Below are 16,067 nucleotides of genomic sequence, written 5' to 3'. Positions count from 1 at the left end.
GAATCAATCTATTTCCAGTAGTCAGCAGGTTTGGTTTTAAAAGACAAGGAAGACAACTGGAAAAAAGCAGGTGGCAGCATGCTTCCTGAACAGGGCAGGATGTGAGGCTCTTAAAAAACCCAGGGTTCTGGGATCTGCATCCTCCCCAAGGCAGCCAAGAAGCAGGCAGCCTGGCAGGGGAGACCCAGCAGTCCTGAGGCTGTAGCTGGCTCTCACACCTGGATTCCAGTGTGTGGTCCTCAGGTCAGCTCCATCTAAGGGGTTCACGGTTTTCCCCAACCTCTTGCTGGAGCTGGTTTCCTCCAAAACGATATTACATCTCTCAATTTTTTTTCCTATGGTCCCAGAAGGAGGGGATAGGTAAACAGTCTGTTATCCCCACTTTACAGCTTGAGAAACAGAGGCTCAGACAATTTAAATGAATGTCCCAAAATCCCACAGCTAAAGAAGAGAAAGGTCTAAATTGGAAATACTGATTCCTTCCCTGACTCTCTTCCTCAGGGACCCAGTCTCATTTCTTTGCCTTGAGCATGCTGCTCAACCATTCTGTGCCTCTAACATACCAGAGAGAGTTTGGATTCCAGACCCTTGACTTTTCATTCAGGTTCACTTGAAATGGGATTCTGGCTGCAATATCCCTCAGGCTTTGAGTCCAGAGAACTGAAAAGCTATAGATGTTTATATGAAGCCTATGGCTCACCTCATATTTTCACTGAGATGGGGTATATATTCCTAATTGTTCCCTACCTGCAACCACCATGGTACCCAGTCTGGGTTCTCCATCAGACCTGTGTGCTCCAGCTGTCAACAGCCCATGGACTTGGCAGAGAGAACTGGGCTAGGAGTCAGCAGACCCAGTCCCAGCACTGGCTCTGCTGCAAATGACTTCATGACCTTGGACAAGTTCCTAAGGGTCTCCTGTTAAATGAGGGCCTGCCTAAACAGTCTCTGAGGGCCCTTCTCTCCTTGACAAGCAGTGAGTCTAAAAACTAAATATGAGTGAAAGTGAGTTAGATGAGCACATTAGACCAAGGTAAGTGATCATCAGCAACCAAATTTGAGCAGGTCACTGACCTCTTCATGCCAAACTTCCCTTATCTGTAAATGGGATAATGATAGTACCAATATCATAGAGCTGCTGGTTAAGATTTCAGTAAGTTAATTCGCATAAAGCATTCAGAAAAAATTTTGGCACATAGAAAAATTGCTGGTCCTCCTTCCCATCCTCCTCCTTCTCATCATCATTATTATTGTTATTTATTATTATAAACACATGTTATCTTTGGGCACAGAAGTGAATATTAGTGCTAAGAAGGACTTCTCTTACTTGCTCTTTAACTAGCTTATTATGCAAATTTTCTGAAGGAAGAAAGCAGTACCCACAGAGACAAGATGCCTGAGGCTGCAGGAAGTAAGAAATATGATGTTGGAGAGCTGGTCCCTTGGCTGCTATTGTGATACTCAGTATCCTCGCCCCTGGGTTGCTAGAACAGGTGCAGCAGCATCTCTAGCTGCCTTTTCTGCTGGAGGAGGGCTATGTATCCCTGGTTGGGGACAGTGATTCTCACGGAAAGTTGCAGTCACCTCACACAGGTAGATCCCCTCAACTGTGCCATGGAGGATGCTGCAGTTCTGAGTTCCACCAGTAGAGCCAGGGGGTTCAGGGAACCACCCACCTTCTGAATAAGAAACTGTGATGTCAGAGAGTCACAGGAGGGGTTATCTGGCCAATAGGTGGCCGTAAAATCAAGAGCTATAGGGATCAGACCTTCCAAGGACTATGTCACTGGCTACCCACTGAAGCCCACAGATCATCACATGTCACCATGTACCCTTCTGAGAGGCACTATCCAAATGGTGGTCATCTAGACCATCTAAGCTGGAAGCATCCTCCAAAAACATAGAGCCTAACCTTGACACTATGCAAAGAAGGAAATGGAGGCTCTATGAGGAGGGAAGTTTATTCAAGATACTCGTTACCCAGGGGCACAACCAGCACCAGAAAGAAGATTTCTGACTCCTTCTCCTACTCCAATGGCTTTACCCTTAAATGACACAAAAGGTCCCTTTGTGTTGCAGAAGCTACTGTATGATCCCTTTGAGTCAGAGGGAGGTCTGTGTGAGCCATGCTCAGCTTAGTTTCTCTCACATAGCATCATCACAGGCCACCAGAAAGAGGAGTTTCTAAGCATTATCCTTATCCTGTTGCCCCAAAGACCACTTTGCAAATACCTACTTTTTACCTGGGAACTTATACTCAGAATATAGCATATGACACCCATTGGATACACGGGATTAAAGCAGATTTGGGACAGACTGCCAGTCCCCTCATCCTGAACCCACCCCTCAGTCCATCTAAAATATTTCAAAACACAGAAGGTTCATGTGAAAATATGCAGCGAGAAATATCTTATGCAAATAGGGAACGGATGACAATGAAGGCCTGGCTGCACTGAGCCGTCGTTCTCACATGACAACAGTCACCTGGAGCTTAAATTACAGAGTGGCCACTGTAGTCCCCACCTGGCCCACATCTCATGGGCTTTACCTGCCTGGCCCTTGTGGGTATTTGCGTTTGAGACCCAAGGTCTATACATGCAATTGTTTTCTGTGTGCATCTTGACTACCCAAGCAGATTGCACATTTCTGAAAGCAGGAACCCTCATCCAAAATACTTTTCTCTGAACTAGACACTTAACAGATGTCTTAATAACCTAAAGTTTTCTTTCCACTTGTTTTTGGTTTTTTTTGTTGTTGTTATTTTTGTTTGGTTTTGTTTTTGTTTTTGTTTGCTTTGCTTTAGTGTAAGAGATTTTAATATCTGTGAATTGAAAGTGTACTACCTTAGAGCTTACCTTCCCTGACCCTCTAACAATCTTGGGAGATATGGTCACAGAAAGCAGGAGTCCAATATTTTCAGATTACACGTTTGTTCTCTCTTGAGGTTTTCTGGGGTCTCAAAGGGAACTTGGGGTTATGCTGCTGTATTAAGAAACTGATATGGGAATAATCAATATCCAACCACACACACACACACACACACAATTGCCCCTTTAGCAGCTTGAAAGAGGTGGCCTGCTCTTTGGAGAAATCTGCCTGGTAATTCCCACCCATATTTCTGCAGTGTAGCCTGGAAGTAATTATCCTCGTGGTAAATCAATTAGGAAAGGAGAATCTAACACCCCTCTCCTGCCCCAAGAAACTGCTAATCCTCCAACAGTCATGGGCAGAAAACCCCAGGCAACAGAGTCCCTATTAGCAGAGGAATGTCTGTAGTCACCTGGTCTTGTCTGTGGTAGGTGCAGCCACACTGTAGCAGGTCAGAGTAGACAGCATGGCCTGTGTGGTCAGACAGAGGTGAATAGGGATCCTGAACCTACTCCTACCAGCTATTTTAGAGAAAACAAATGGCTCATCTGCCTGAGCCTCAGTTTCTTCACCTGCCAAATGGGAATAAAACTATCAGGCTAAGGGGATTAAGGGTGAAATTAAAATGGGTATAAAAATGAACTTAGCTGAGTGCCCAGAATTGAATAGGAGCTCAGTTTCAGAAAGTCTTTATTCTATTCTGATGTCAGTCTTACAGTTCCCCCTGCCCCTCCTCCAACGCCACACAGGGGCATACACTCTACCCTGCAGTAATTTGATCACATTCCCTGGCAGTCAGGACTTTCCGTGCTCTCTATCTTTTCCAAAACACTGTTTCCAAATCTGCAGGTGGCAACTGATTTCCAGCCAGAGCAATTAGACCATAAAACACTTGCATTTCTCTATCCACTAAAAGATTTGTTCTCAAATAGACACCCGTGGTAGCTAAGCCCCACTCTTACTGAGGCACAAAGATTTCAGCCTGTTTGTACAAAGCACAGTGCTATTGCATGCAGGCTTGACCTTGGCACATGCCATTCTGCATAGGCCTGTGGACAGAGTCAGCTGATAGCAATGAGTTCTAGGAACCCAGGGACATTTATCTCCTGAAAAAGGAAGGGGAGGTTATGAGCTAGAGCTCAGACCCTACCACAGCAGAGCCCCTCCTCCAGAGGCAAGCCTCACATACACATCTAATGCACTGCTCTTCGAAAAGTGCCAGGCTCAGACATCACCCAAGTGATCAGCTAACTGACCAATGGCCAGAGAAAGGCATACAGTGAAGGATGCAGAATTCACATCAAACACAAGTAGGGCAGATCAAGGCCATTAAAACAATGCAGATGCCACTATACCATAGGATGATCTAAAACAACCTCAATTCAATTAGCTCCCAGCCTTTCTTACCAATACTCTCATATGGAAAAGGCCTAGTAAACACAGCTAGTTCAAATCCCAGCTTCCTTAAGGGAGTCTAGTTCCCCAAATAAAACTGCTTGAGAAGACTTTGCAGACCCACCATTTACAAGTAGTACAGGCATGCTGTGATTTGCATAGAAGCTATTTCCTTATCTTATCTACCTTCTAAAGTGGCCAAGAGGACTATGTTGATAAACCTAAAAGAAACCTGAGTGTAGTAGGTGCTCAATTAGTGCTAACTAAGATTATTACTAGCAGGAGACCATGCATATGTCAACACTTCTACTTTCAAGTTAATGGCTTATTAGCTATCTGCATTTGGAGATTTAATGTTGTCCAAAAAAAAAAAAAAGTGTTAAGAAATTAACAATTAGCTTTGGGAGCAACTATGTAAATATGAGCACACTTTACCTTTTGCAAGGGGTAACAGAACTCTGATGTACTTACAGCCTCCAAGGAAAGCAGTAGCCATCTGTTACATAAGTAACTCATTAGGTAAAAATCAAGTGTTACAACAAGATTAACTGAAAAATCTGCTAGAGACTATTGTTATTAGCTGGCTGATTAACACTGGGAGCTACAGATAATTTGGATGCTGAAAGAATCAGAAGATTTTTGCTTAATTCAAGCTCAGATAAGAATCCGTATGACCACAGGTTTCAAGACGGAAACTAAAAAAAAAAAAAAAAGTGTGTGGGGGGAATTACAAGGTCAATGACTCCCAGCATTACATCAATACAGAAACAAACAAGAATATTTTTATTTCTGGAGTCCCTGTTGCAGCTCAGTGGTTAAGAACCCTACATCCCTACATAGTGTCCAGGAGGATGCTGGTTAGATCCCTGGCCTCACTCAGCAGGTTAAGGATCTAATGTTGCTACAAGCTGCAGTGCAGGTCACAGATGCAGCTTGGATCTGGTATTGCTGTGGTTGTTGTGTAGGCCAGCAGCTGCATCTCCAGTTTGACACCTACCCAAGGAACTTCCATATGCCCCATGTGCAGCCATAAAAAGAGAAAAAATAAAATAAAATAATTTAAAAAGAGAATAGTTTCATTTCTATCTGTCATTTTATCTGAGCGGCTTGAGAAGTGTAGGTCCAGTAAACTTGAGTATTCTAGTTAAGAGAAAGTCACCATCTAGACTATTTGTACATTATCAGCATTTAGAGGCTCAGTATACAATCAAAAACACTGAATAATAAAAATAAACAGAATCTAATTTCATCTCTCCTTGGAAGTTTCATCAGAAGGCACTTTGGGATCACACAGTCTCTTTAAGAAATGAATTTCTATGGAATTGCTATTTCTGAAAGAAAGGAAGAAATTCATGCCATTAGCCTATGTTTTATCTTTCCCCAATTGGAGTGAAGGACATGTTTGTACTTTTAACTTTCTGGGTGGCGGTGCCTCACAGGTGGGGTTTAACTGTGGTTTTTTTGGTGGTGTTTCTCAGAAAAGACAGGTAAACAGGCCTAACTCTGTGTTCACTGGGCAATAAATAATTCCTCTGAGGCATTGTTCCAGAGAGCCCATGGTCTGAGCATCACCTCTGGGAAGGAGAAATGGAGGTACATTTCTGTCCCAGTGGCTTCCAAATGTCAGCTTTACCTTCCTTCTAACTTTGATCATGTGCCATCCCCTATTCTCTGTCTCTCACCCTCCTGAGCACCTCTAGGTTATACTAAAAAGAAAGAAAATATCCCAGAGTAGGGAAAAATGGGAGAAGACCAAAAGAGATGCCATTATGAGTCCAATGGGAAACATGCATGACAGATGACTACTACAATGGATGCAAACAGGTGTGACCCTGCATATGCCACTTGGGAAAATCCTCACGAAGACAGCTGATCTATCATCTACATGAAGATACGATTAATTCCCTCGTGGTCCAGACACAGGTCAGAGATCAGTTCTAAAGGGCATCTTCCATTTGTCAAGACCCTTGTCCTGTTTCTTCCAGAGTGCAGATACTCCCTGTGACAGCCCCTGTCACTCCTCCTGACCCCAAGTCATTGCGTGGGATGAGAGGAGCTTTAAGGTGGGAGTTAAAAGACCAACTGCCCATCCTGCTGCTGACCAGCTGAGTGACATGGGCAGAATATTTGTCCTCTGCAGGCCTCAGCTTCCTTCTTAATGGAGAGATAGTACAGAGGAAGCATTGAAATAGATCATCACTGACTGGATTCAGTCAAGTCTTATCATGTAACTATTATGGACACAGCATCAAGCTTTAATTTCAGGTCATGAAGCAACTGCCTCAAGCCCCCAGATCAGGACTAGACTGTCACTTCTGAAGCCTAGGACTGTGATTCTATGAAAAGAAAAGGAAAGAACAGAGCATGGTCTGAAGCCAAGAAACTTAAACTGAGCCTCAAGAGTCCTGGAATCTTAACTCTGGCTCCTTCTTGTCCCTGCCTTTGTGGTCTTCTGTGGCTTCAGTTTCCTCATCTGGTAATTGAGACTATTGGTACAGATAAAGGATTCATTTTTTAAAATGATTTATTTCTTTCTATTATAGTTGGTTTACAGGGCTCTGTCAATTTTATACTGTACAGAAAAGTGACCCAATCACACATACATATACACATTCTTCTTCTCACATTATCCTCCATCATGCTCCATCACAAGTGACTAGATATACTTCCCAGTGCTAGACAGTAGGTTCTCACTGTTTATCCACTCCAAAGGCAATACTTTGCATCTATTAACCCCAAATTTCCCAGTTCATCCCACTGCCTCTCACTCCCCCTTGGCACCCACAAGTCTATTCTCCAAGTCCATGAGCTTCTTTTCTGTGGAAAGGTTCATTTGTGCCCTATATTAGATTCCATATTTAAGTGATATCACATGGTATTTGTCTTTTTCTGATTTACTTCACTTAGTATGAGAGTCTCTAGTTCCAACCATGTTGCTGCAAATGGGCATTATTTTGTTCTTTTTTATGGATGAGTAGTGTATATACTCCATTGTGTATATATACCATATCTTCTGAATCCACTCATCTGTTGATGGATATTTAGGTTGTTTCCATGTCTTGACTATCGTGAATAGTGCTACAATGAACATACAGGTGCATGTATCTTTTCAGATGAAGGACTCTTAACTGAGATTTACTGGACATCTTGGGTCCATGGGTATGATTCAAGGTATTTATAAACACCTAAAATTTGTTTGTAAAATTGTGTGTATGTGTGTGAGCAGGTTTCTAAAATGGAGGTCTAGAGATTTAATCACATTTGAAAAAGAGCTGCAGTTTAAAAACTATCAATAATGAAATCTATGATCCCTTCCAGCTCTAACATTCAATAATTCAAATCACAATATTGAAAAAAGTGAAAATGACAACCCTTTGGGACAAAGAAAAGAGAAACTATGCAGCTAAAATCAGGAACAGGAACTTAAATGGCTTTCCTGATTATCATAGTTTTGACACCTGGCTGGTGGGCACAGTTCTGGGTGTGGGGACCCCTGAAGCTGGCTGGATCTTTGGGTGTCCATCACCAGGGTTGAATCAGGAGTCATCAATTCTGGTTCCTTCCTTTGCTGGGGATAGTTAGGTGACGTGAGGAGAAGGGATGGCTGTGCGTTATGATGCTAAGGGCTTGACTCCGAGTCTCTCTGCTTTGAGTAGCAAGAACAATCAGTCACCTAAGCCAGAGCTGGGACTCTACCAGGTTTGAATCTGAGTCAAGGGACATCTGCACAAAGGGTGGAAGACGACCCCTGCGCCTACCTCACTGAAGGAAAGGTTAGCAAAACCACTGGGGAATGCAAATCAGATGATGAGGAGAGAGGTAAAAAGGACCATTTTCAGCCTTTTAGAAACCCTGAAATGGCCTTTTATAACTGTGGTGTGTTTAACAGGGCCAGGGCCTGCCTAGGTTTCTAAACAGCCGTACTGTTCTAGCTGGGAAAAGGTCACATCTCCCCAAAGCCAACACATTAGATTTCATTTATTTTCTATAACCACCCATCAGTCCATGGAATCCAGGCCCCCTCCTCTCAGGAGGTCTTCAAGACTAAAGTCTGACCCACGACTGGGTTGTTAAGTGAAGAAGAGAAAAGCAGAGGCTGGCAGAGCCTGCCTGCTCCCCTGTGCTCAGAAGGAGCTCTGAATCAAGCGGAAGAATCCAAAACTGCCTGTCCTTCTCTTGGAGGAAACAGACCAGAGAAAAAGGGGCTAGAGGGGGACTTGACTCTGGAATCAAAAAGAACCATTCTTCATCGCCAGGCCTACTACTGACCATGTGTTTACTACATGGCTTTAGGCTAGGAAGTTACTTAATCTCTCTGAGCTTCAGGTGCTTCATCTGTAAAATGGGGACAGCAGTCACTTCTACCCCCGAGATTCACTGTGAGGATAAATGAAATAAGATATTAAAGTACATGGCACTGTTCACAGCACAGAGCGACCTCTTACATAGTTACATAGTTTTATTGCTGCTGCTGCTGCTGCTATCATCATCATCACTGCTACTACCCTCTCAAGGGAGATGTTAGAAATACAGCATCCGTGGTGTTCCTGGCATATACAATAGGTACTCTGCAAGTGATTTCATGGCCACTGCTTTTTTTTTTTTTTTTTTTTTTTTTCCCTAACTCTTGGCCCCTGGAAGCCATTCCATTCCACAGGGCGTGCTCAGGACCCACTGACCCCCCTCTTACCTTCCTTTTGTTGGTGGGATTGACATAGAGGTAGCTGAGGACAGTCTTCAAACCTACTTTGTCATTCAGCTTCTCATAGGTGGTGCCATAATCTGTTGATCTGCAGGTAAGAGAGACAGAAAGAAAGGGAGAGATTGTTTTACCAAATGGGGGATTGTGTTTAAAGGGGAGCCCGGCTCTACTCTGACCTGCATCTTTGTTCCCAAATCACATGAGTGCTTAAAAGTGTTCTCCAGAGATAAAAGGCCCCATTAATTTTAGAAGAGCAATTAGACTAATGCATCTGCTTACTACCCAAGCTCGCTCGCCTTTGCTCCCAGCCTTTCTCGGAGACCTACTTTCCTGCCCTTTGTGAGGCTGTGTGGTGACAGGAGCTGCCAGAGTCCCCATGGGACCTCTTTGGGGAGAGGCATACATTCTCACCAGGGAGCAGTAGGAGGAGATCCTGAGGTCACTGGGGTGCCACCAACTTCATGCTCCCTCCATTGAGCCTGAAGCCAGGGGGCCCTCAGAGGGGGCAGAAGTGTTGTATCCAGGGGCCTGTAGGGTCCAGTGGCTCCATAATCAGGCTGCACCCAGCAGAAAGTCTAATGGTGTCTCACAGGGAACAGCCAGAGACACTGAACTGCTTCCAAAAGCCCATCATTCCAATGATCCTGTTGGCTACCTGCTCCTCCTTTGGGCCTAATTTCCAGGGCTCTGACCTTATACCAAGACCAAGAGTCAGGGCTCAGGGAAGGAAGTCAGGCCAACCAACCCACAAGCTCCTTCCTCCCCATCTGGAGGTGGAGGGAGAGCAAGCACCCACCAATGAATTCCAACCTCCCTGCTGCTCCCATCTTGCTTTCCCCCTCACCCTGCACCCTTCCCTCCCTATCATACCACCAGCATCAGGTCCTCACCCTCTTTCTGCTGTCACCTTCCTTGGCTGGACCCAGGAAGCTTTTCCCACGTGAGTTTTAGGAAGCCTCAGGCCAGCTCACTCTCTCGACAGTCAAGTGACCTCCACTGAGGTGCCTGCATTCCACCTCAAATCTCAGTTCCCAACTCTGGCCCTGGGCCTCCCCTAGTAATAACCTGCCCTTGTCTTTTCCCTGATCCTTTACCCACCCTCTAACTCTAACCTGATTCTGCCCTGGCCACAGCTTAGCTTTATAAATCCATTAGCCACTTTCTCCGATGACCTTGAATAACTGTCCTCACCCCGTGCAACCTGGCAAATTCTGTGCCCCAGGCCCACCTTAAATATGCACTCTTACCTTTGTTAAGGCTTCACTAGTCCCCTTCCCAGTCACCCCCAACTTTCCTCTGCATCAGAACAAAGATCCCCAGCCATTGTACACCCAAAGGCACACACAGCATTTGTTGCTTTCATTCTTTCATATTGTCATGATTCATTCTCTTATGTTCTGTTTCCCCAACCACAAGAGCAAGGTGCTTCAGAGAATGTTATGCGGCAAAGAAAGAATGTGAACCTGGGGCAGAGCAAAATCTCTGTTTCATTCCTAGATGGGCAGTACCCTGGCTGCATGACCAAGGGACCAAGTATGAGTTATTTGCTGGAGTCTCAAGTTTCTTAAATGAAAAATGGGCATAATTTACTCTCACAAGGTCTTTGTGAGGATGCAAAATTGCAATACATGGAAAACCACCTAATAGGATGTAGGCATTCTAAAATGGCAAAAAATAAATGAAGATTTCCCATTGTGGCTCAGTGGATTAAGGACCCGACATAGTGTCCATGGGGATGCAGGTTCAATCCCTGGCCTCACTCAGTGGGTTAAGTACCCGGCGTTGCCTCGAGCTGTGGTGTAGGTTGTAGATGCAGCTCTGATTCCACCCCTGGCCTGGGAACTTCCATATGCTATGGGTGTGGTCCTAAAAAGAAAAGGAAATATAAATAAATAAATGAAATTGCAAAGGACATTCACATCTCCTTTCCCCAAAATGTGCAGAACCAGCCCTTACACATCATGCACACTTGGCACGTTTCCTGAATAAACAGACTTCAGTATCTCTAATCCCTCCGTAGGCTACAGGCCCCACATGGTCATCGGTTAAACTAACTTTAATAATCATTCCCCAAAACTGACTTCTTATCTTCGTCTCCTGTCTACCTTAGGCACTGCCAATCAGAGAAAGCCTTGCCTTTATCTCTCAAACCCAGCTCAGTCTCCAAGTCTTCATGATTCTACATCCTAAATAACTTAGACCCCTGGTCTCTCCGTCTTCATTCCAAGGCTGTAGCTCAGGCATCCTCAGTTTTGCCACGATCCCCCAATTTGATGCTCTTCTTCAAGCTTCTCCCCTTCCCACCTATCTCCATGCTATCATCAGGTTATAGTTCAACCACAGAGATCTGTCCACCTCTCTCCCAGCAGTGGTCACCCAGTGCCTGCACACAGTGAAGTCGTATCCTCCAAGCCTTATCCTGTAAAACCTGGCTAGAACTCCCCTTACTAGACCCACTTCCAGCCACCTGCTCCTCTGTCCCTTTCTCTCCAGCCTCATCCAGCTTATCTTGAATGTCCTGCATTTTTATGGCACATCATTCCTTCTTGCCTGGACTATCTCCATCCTCTGTTTCCTCCACTTGGTAAATGGCTCTCCAACCTTCACACTCAACTCCAATATCACCCTCCTTCCAATATTTTTATGGGGGAATTAAGCACCATTTCCTTTGTGTTCTCATACCACCTTGTACGCATTTCTATTGTAGCACTCATCCTGTTGTTGTGATCATACCATCTTTATTCTGAGACCTCTTCCTTGACTATAACTCACTAAGGTCAAGAGCCATGTCTTATCATGGCCCCCAGTGCCTTGTACCATGCCTGATACAAAGCAAGTGCTGGATGTATTGATTTTTGTATTGTTTGGTTTTGTCTTTATATGCAAGAATGAATGAACCCAAACCTACTCACAAGTTCTTAACCCACTATTAATATCTAGTGGCCACACAGCAGAAAGCCACACCTTGACAACCCACCTGACACTCCAAATGCTGGCACAATCTTGCAGGCTGGTAGGGTCAAGTAGCCCCTGGTGCCAGGGAAGGATCTAGCATAAGGTTAAATGACCAATTCCCCTGACCTCCTATCCTACCCAGGACAGAGGAGAAGATACACCATAATCTCTAGAGACTGTGAGTAGTATTTTTTTTTTTTTTGTCATTTTTGGCCACCCTGCAGCATACAGAGCTTCCAGGCCAGGGATCAGAACAGACCTACAGTCAAGACCTAAGCCACAGCTGTGGCAATGCTGGATCCCTCACCCACTGTGCTGGGCCAAGAATCAAACCCGGTCCCAGGGCTGCTGATCCCATTGCACCACAGTGGGAGCTCCTCAGTAGTATAGTTTTATCAATACAAATAAAACAGATAGAACAAGTTGCTTCCTGATTCTACATCTTGGGGGCATAAAGATAGTACCATGCAGGGAAAGAACACTGAACTTGGAATCTGGAAGTCTAGACTCTTGAAATAACTCTGAAAGGCACACAAAGTGTTACCCTGGGAAGGTCAATTCTCTAAGCCTGTTAAAGAATTCTTCTGACACATTAAAATGGAAAGGCAGGCTTCATATAGGACTCTCACGATGGGCAACAGGGACCATGGCAATTAGTTTTGAAGCAGAGCAGGGAGATTAGGCTCAAGTTCAAATACAACAAGGAAAAAGTGGGAATTTATAGCCAAAGAGAAGGGTGCGGTTCAGTGGATAGTGTATTACTAAGAAGTAAGGAAACACTTTGATAAACTGACCTGGCAGGATTCTTGCTGAAAGTGGGCCAGGGTGAGTGGACATCACCTGGGGAATGGTAGGATGAGGAATATGATCTGATATTGCACATGATGAGCAAGGGGTGGGAGGATTCTGGCTAAACTAATTTCGCAGGACTGTTGCTAAATACAGGATCTTAATAACATTCCCAAGAACAGGGCCTAGTTGAAAAAGAGCTCGGAGGATGCAGACTAGAGTTTGGTCAAGAAGAGAATCATTGTCAAGCCCCATTCTACCATCAACGCAAGAGTTTTAACTCAGATAAGCTTAAGCCCTCTTCTGGACTTTAAATCTTATTATCCCACCAACAACAGTGCTAAGCTGTTTTCCAACTAGCAACTTTTCCTCCTGCTATATATAGCGAACATCTTACTTAGAAAAGCTAAAGTCTCAGGGCTCCCTGCATGACTGATGTCACAACAAAATTCCTTCCAGAATCCCAATAACCCTCATCAAAGGTAGTGCGCTTAGCATGACACCCAGCCTCTCCTTCTGCAAAGCTGTCCAACTGACTCACACTGACTTTGCTGTTTTCCAAAAGCAGCTGCTGGGGGTAGGAGCTTCCCAACACAGGATATACCAGGCTCAGCTTCCTCTGTGCCTCAGGCGGTCGCTGCTCATTCAGGCAGACAGAAACAAGTCCCAGTGAATACGCCGCAAGAAGCCAGTGAGCCCTGGGACCAAAAGAGCCCTGGACGCTGTCCCTTCCAGCACGGACACTGCACGCCACGTTGATCACAGAGTTCTGTGGGCCCCCTTTGTCTGGTGTGTGAGGCAGCTGGCAGAGAGGCCTCAGTGCCTTTGCCAGAAACAGCTGTGCCTGCAAAAGTCACTTTGACAAGAAAGCAGACCATCCTCCACCTTGTGACTCCAGGCATCTGCTGGCGGGGTCACTTAGAGGAAGCAGGTTCTTTTCCCCTATTTTAAATCTAGTTTCCCAAATCTTGACACTAAGCTCCTCACATCAGAACGTCCAGAAAGCTGGAAACATCCCACACATGTACTGAGCAACCACCATGGGCCTAGCACGGTGCCAGTTACCATTGTAAATTGCTCAGAACACACAGCTAGCCTGGCAGGCAGCACGTAAGAGGTGCCAGGGCTTCCAGATTCTGTGTCTGGGCGCAGATGACTCCAGTTCCAGAAGGTGTGCATGCCACTGCTGTGTGCACGTGTGCGCGTGTGTACATACACATGTGTGGGTATATGCACACATATGTATATTTCCCTTTTTCATGTCCTTTCTTTGTCTTTTGTTACAAATTCTTTTCAGCACACAGAAAAGCACAAGATGCCAATCATATGCCCACTGCTAGATTTACAGGTTGTTCATAAACACAAAGACTTGATAATCTTTTCAAGTGTTTTTATATTTACATACATGTTACCATACAGGATATCTGTTCTGCAGCTTGCTTATTTTGTCCAACATTCAGTTTGGGGAATTTTATCCATGTTGATATGCCTAGCCCTAATTCATGCAGCTCACCAATAAACCACTGCCCATTTGTCCCTTCCACCACAAATAAATATATTTGTTTCTTTCTTTTGAAATTTGCTATGGTACATGTTTCAATCATTGTTTTTACACATGGCTTCTTGTGCGTCTGTAAAGAAAAGTTCCTTCTGGAGGGACACGTGGATGTGCACCTCCCACTCATACCCTGTGCATTGCTGGTTACTGACAAATTCTTCTCCAAAGAGTTTGTACCTACAAAGAGACACTCCCTTAGTCCCCAGCTCCAGGAATGAGGCCCTTCTTTATCGCCAGGGCCTGAGTCCATAGGTCTTGACTGAGTCACAGCTCTTGGTATGACACCAGCTGTCTCTGCCTCCAGATTCCTGAATTCCGGAGCATCTGAACCTCATCAGCAGCTGGGGCCCTGAAGGCTGGTCTCACAAGTGCTGTCCCTGATTTTTTCCAGTGGCATCACTGTAGGTCATCCTGGGCTCTACCACCTGCCAAAGAACTTGTCTGGCTGGGCCTCCCAGCCAGCCAACCACTCACACTCCTCCCCAGGTACCTGATGCTGACTGGTGGACCAGATGACCACACTCCTCAGCCTCCCTAGATTCCAGGTCTGAGCCCATCAACTTTCAGGAGCTCCTGTACTATCCTGATAGGCCTCAGAAGAGCTCCATGTGGGTCCGTACACTCTGGAAAGACCCTCGCCCCAGCCTAAACTGCCATAACCCTGGCAGTTACCCAAGGCTATTCTCTCAATGACAATTCCCAGAGTCGACTTGTGAATATGGTACACTTTCATCTACCCAGCAAGCTCCCACTCCTCCAGTGAGCTTCTGGGGAAGAGACTGGTGGCAACAAGCATATGGTCTGCTATTTTAAAAGTACAAGAACAGAAAAGAAAAAGTTTCAGCCAACACAGCCAAGACAGCTTCCCAGTTGAGCTGAGCTGGAGCTCAATATCGCCACCCTCCTCTCCATTGCCCCGTTCCGTTCCCAGTGCCGTGTTCCTGCCAGAGGTGAGAGGGCTCTGGAGGGCACTTTGCCAGTTCTCACCAGGACACCAGATGTTCAGAATCGGGTAGAAACACTGCTTTCCTAATCCAGCCAGCTGTCTCTCGCTGCCCACCTGTGCTCCTCAGCCCCCTCTCCCTTCCCTCTCTCTCACCCCTGAAAAGGAACTGGGAAATCTCAAGTCTTTTATTCCTCTTATCAGTCTCTCATCTCCTCAGTGGACTCTTTTCTCTATGATATAACCTAAAATTAGCAAACAACCTCAGTCCTGGTAGTTCCGTTTCCTGTTAGCAATTTTATTTTGTTGTGTTCATTGCTTAATGCATATTTATCTTCTCTCTATTATGGTATCTACTCCATACCTGGGACTGGGCTTACTCTCCACTCCACCCCTGCCCCAGTAAGGGACACTTATGAGAAGCAAGCTATTTTCTGTAAAAGGGCCAGATAGTAAATACTTTAGATTTTGCCAGTCTCCATCAAAACTACTTGACTCTGCCCTTGGAGCTCAAAAAAAGCCAACCAGGATACATTAATGAATGGGTGTGCTGCATATAATAAAACAGTATTTACAAAAGCAGGCAGGATATAATTTGGTGGCCACTGTTCTAGCTAATTGCAGAATCAGTCCCTACTATGCCCACTACCAGCCTGCTTTTGCCTCTAAGACAACTTCCCAAGATTCTGGCTAGAGTCTGATGCCCTAACTCACCCTCCCCTGCCTGACTGCCATGGGGTCAAAATGCCTGCCTAAGCCTGGCACTCGGGACTTCATAGTCTGCCCCCTTGTAGTCCCATTTCCCGTCTCTCCCAAAGAGCTTATGGCTGGCAAGTGTCCAGATTTTCTCCTTTTTG

The 16,067-nt window shown here is 45.2% G+C and overlaps 1 protein-coding gene across 2 annotated transcripts in view; it reads right to left on the bottom strand.

Moving 5' to 3' along the window:
* Window positions 1–16,067, bottom strand: part of SORCS3 (sortilin related VPS10 domain containing receptor 3) — a 615,258-nt gene that overhangs the window by 339,170 nt on the left and 260,021 nt on the right. For both annotated transcript variants that reach the window (XM_021072812.1, XM_021072813.1), the window contains one exon: window positions 8,954–9,053. In XM_021072812.1, coding sequence (XP_020928471.1) covers window positions 8,954–9,053 — 100 coding nt within the window. The remainder of the gene's footprint in view (window positions 1–8,953; window positions 9,054–16,067) is intronic.

Source organism: Sus scrofa, chromosome 14 (genome assembly GCF_000003025.6).
Source record: "Sus scrofa isolate TJ Tabasco breed Duroc chromosome 14, Sscrofa11.1, whole genome shotgun sequence".
Lineage (NCBI taxonomy): Eukaryota > Metazoa > Chordata > Mammalia > Artiodactyla > Suidae > Sus > Sus scrofa.
Note: the sequence above shows the minus strand (reverse complement) of the source record. Positions and strands in the feature narration are given on the sequence as shown.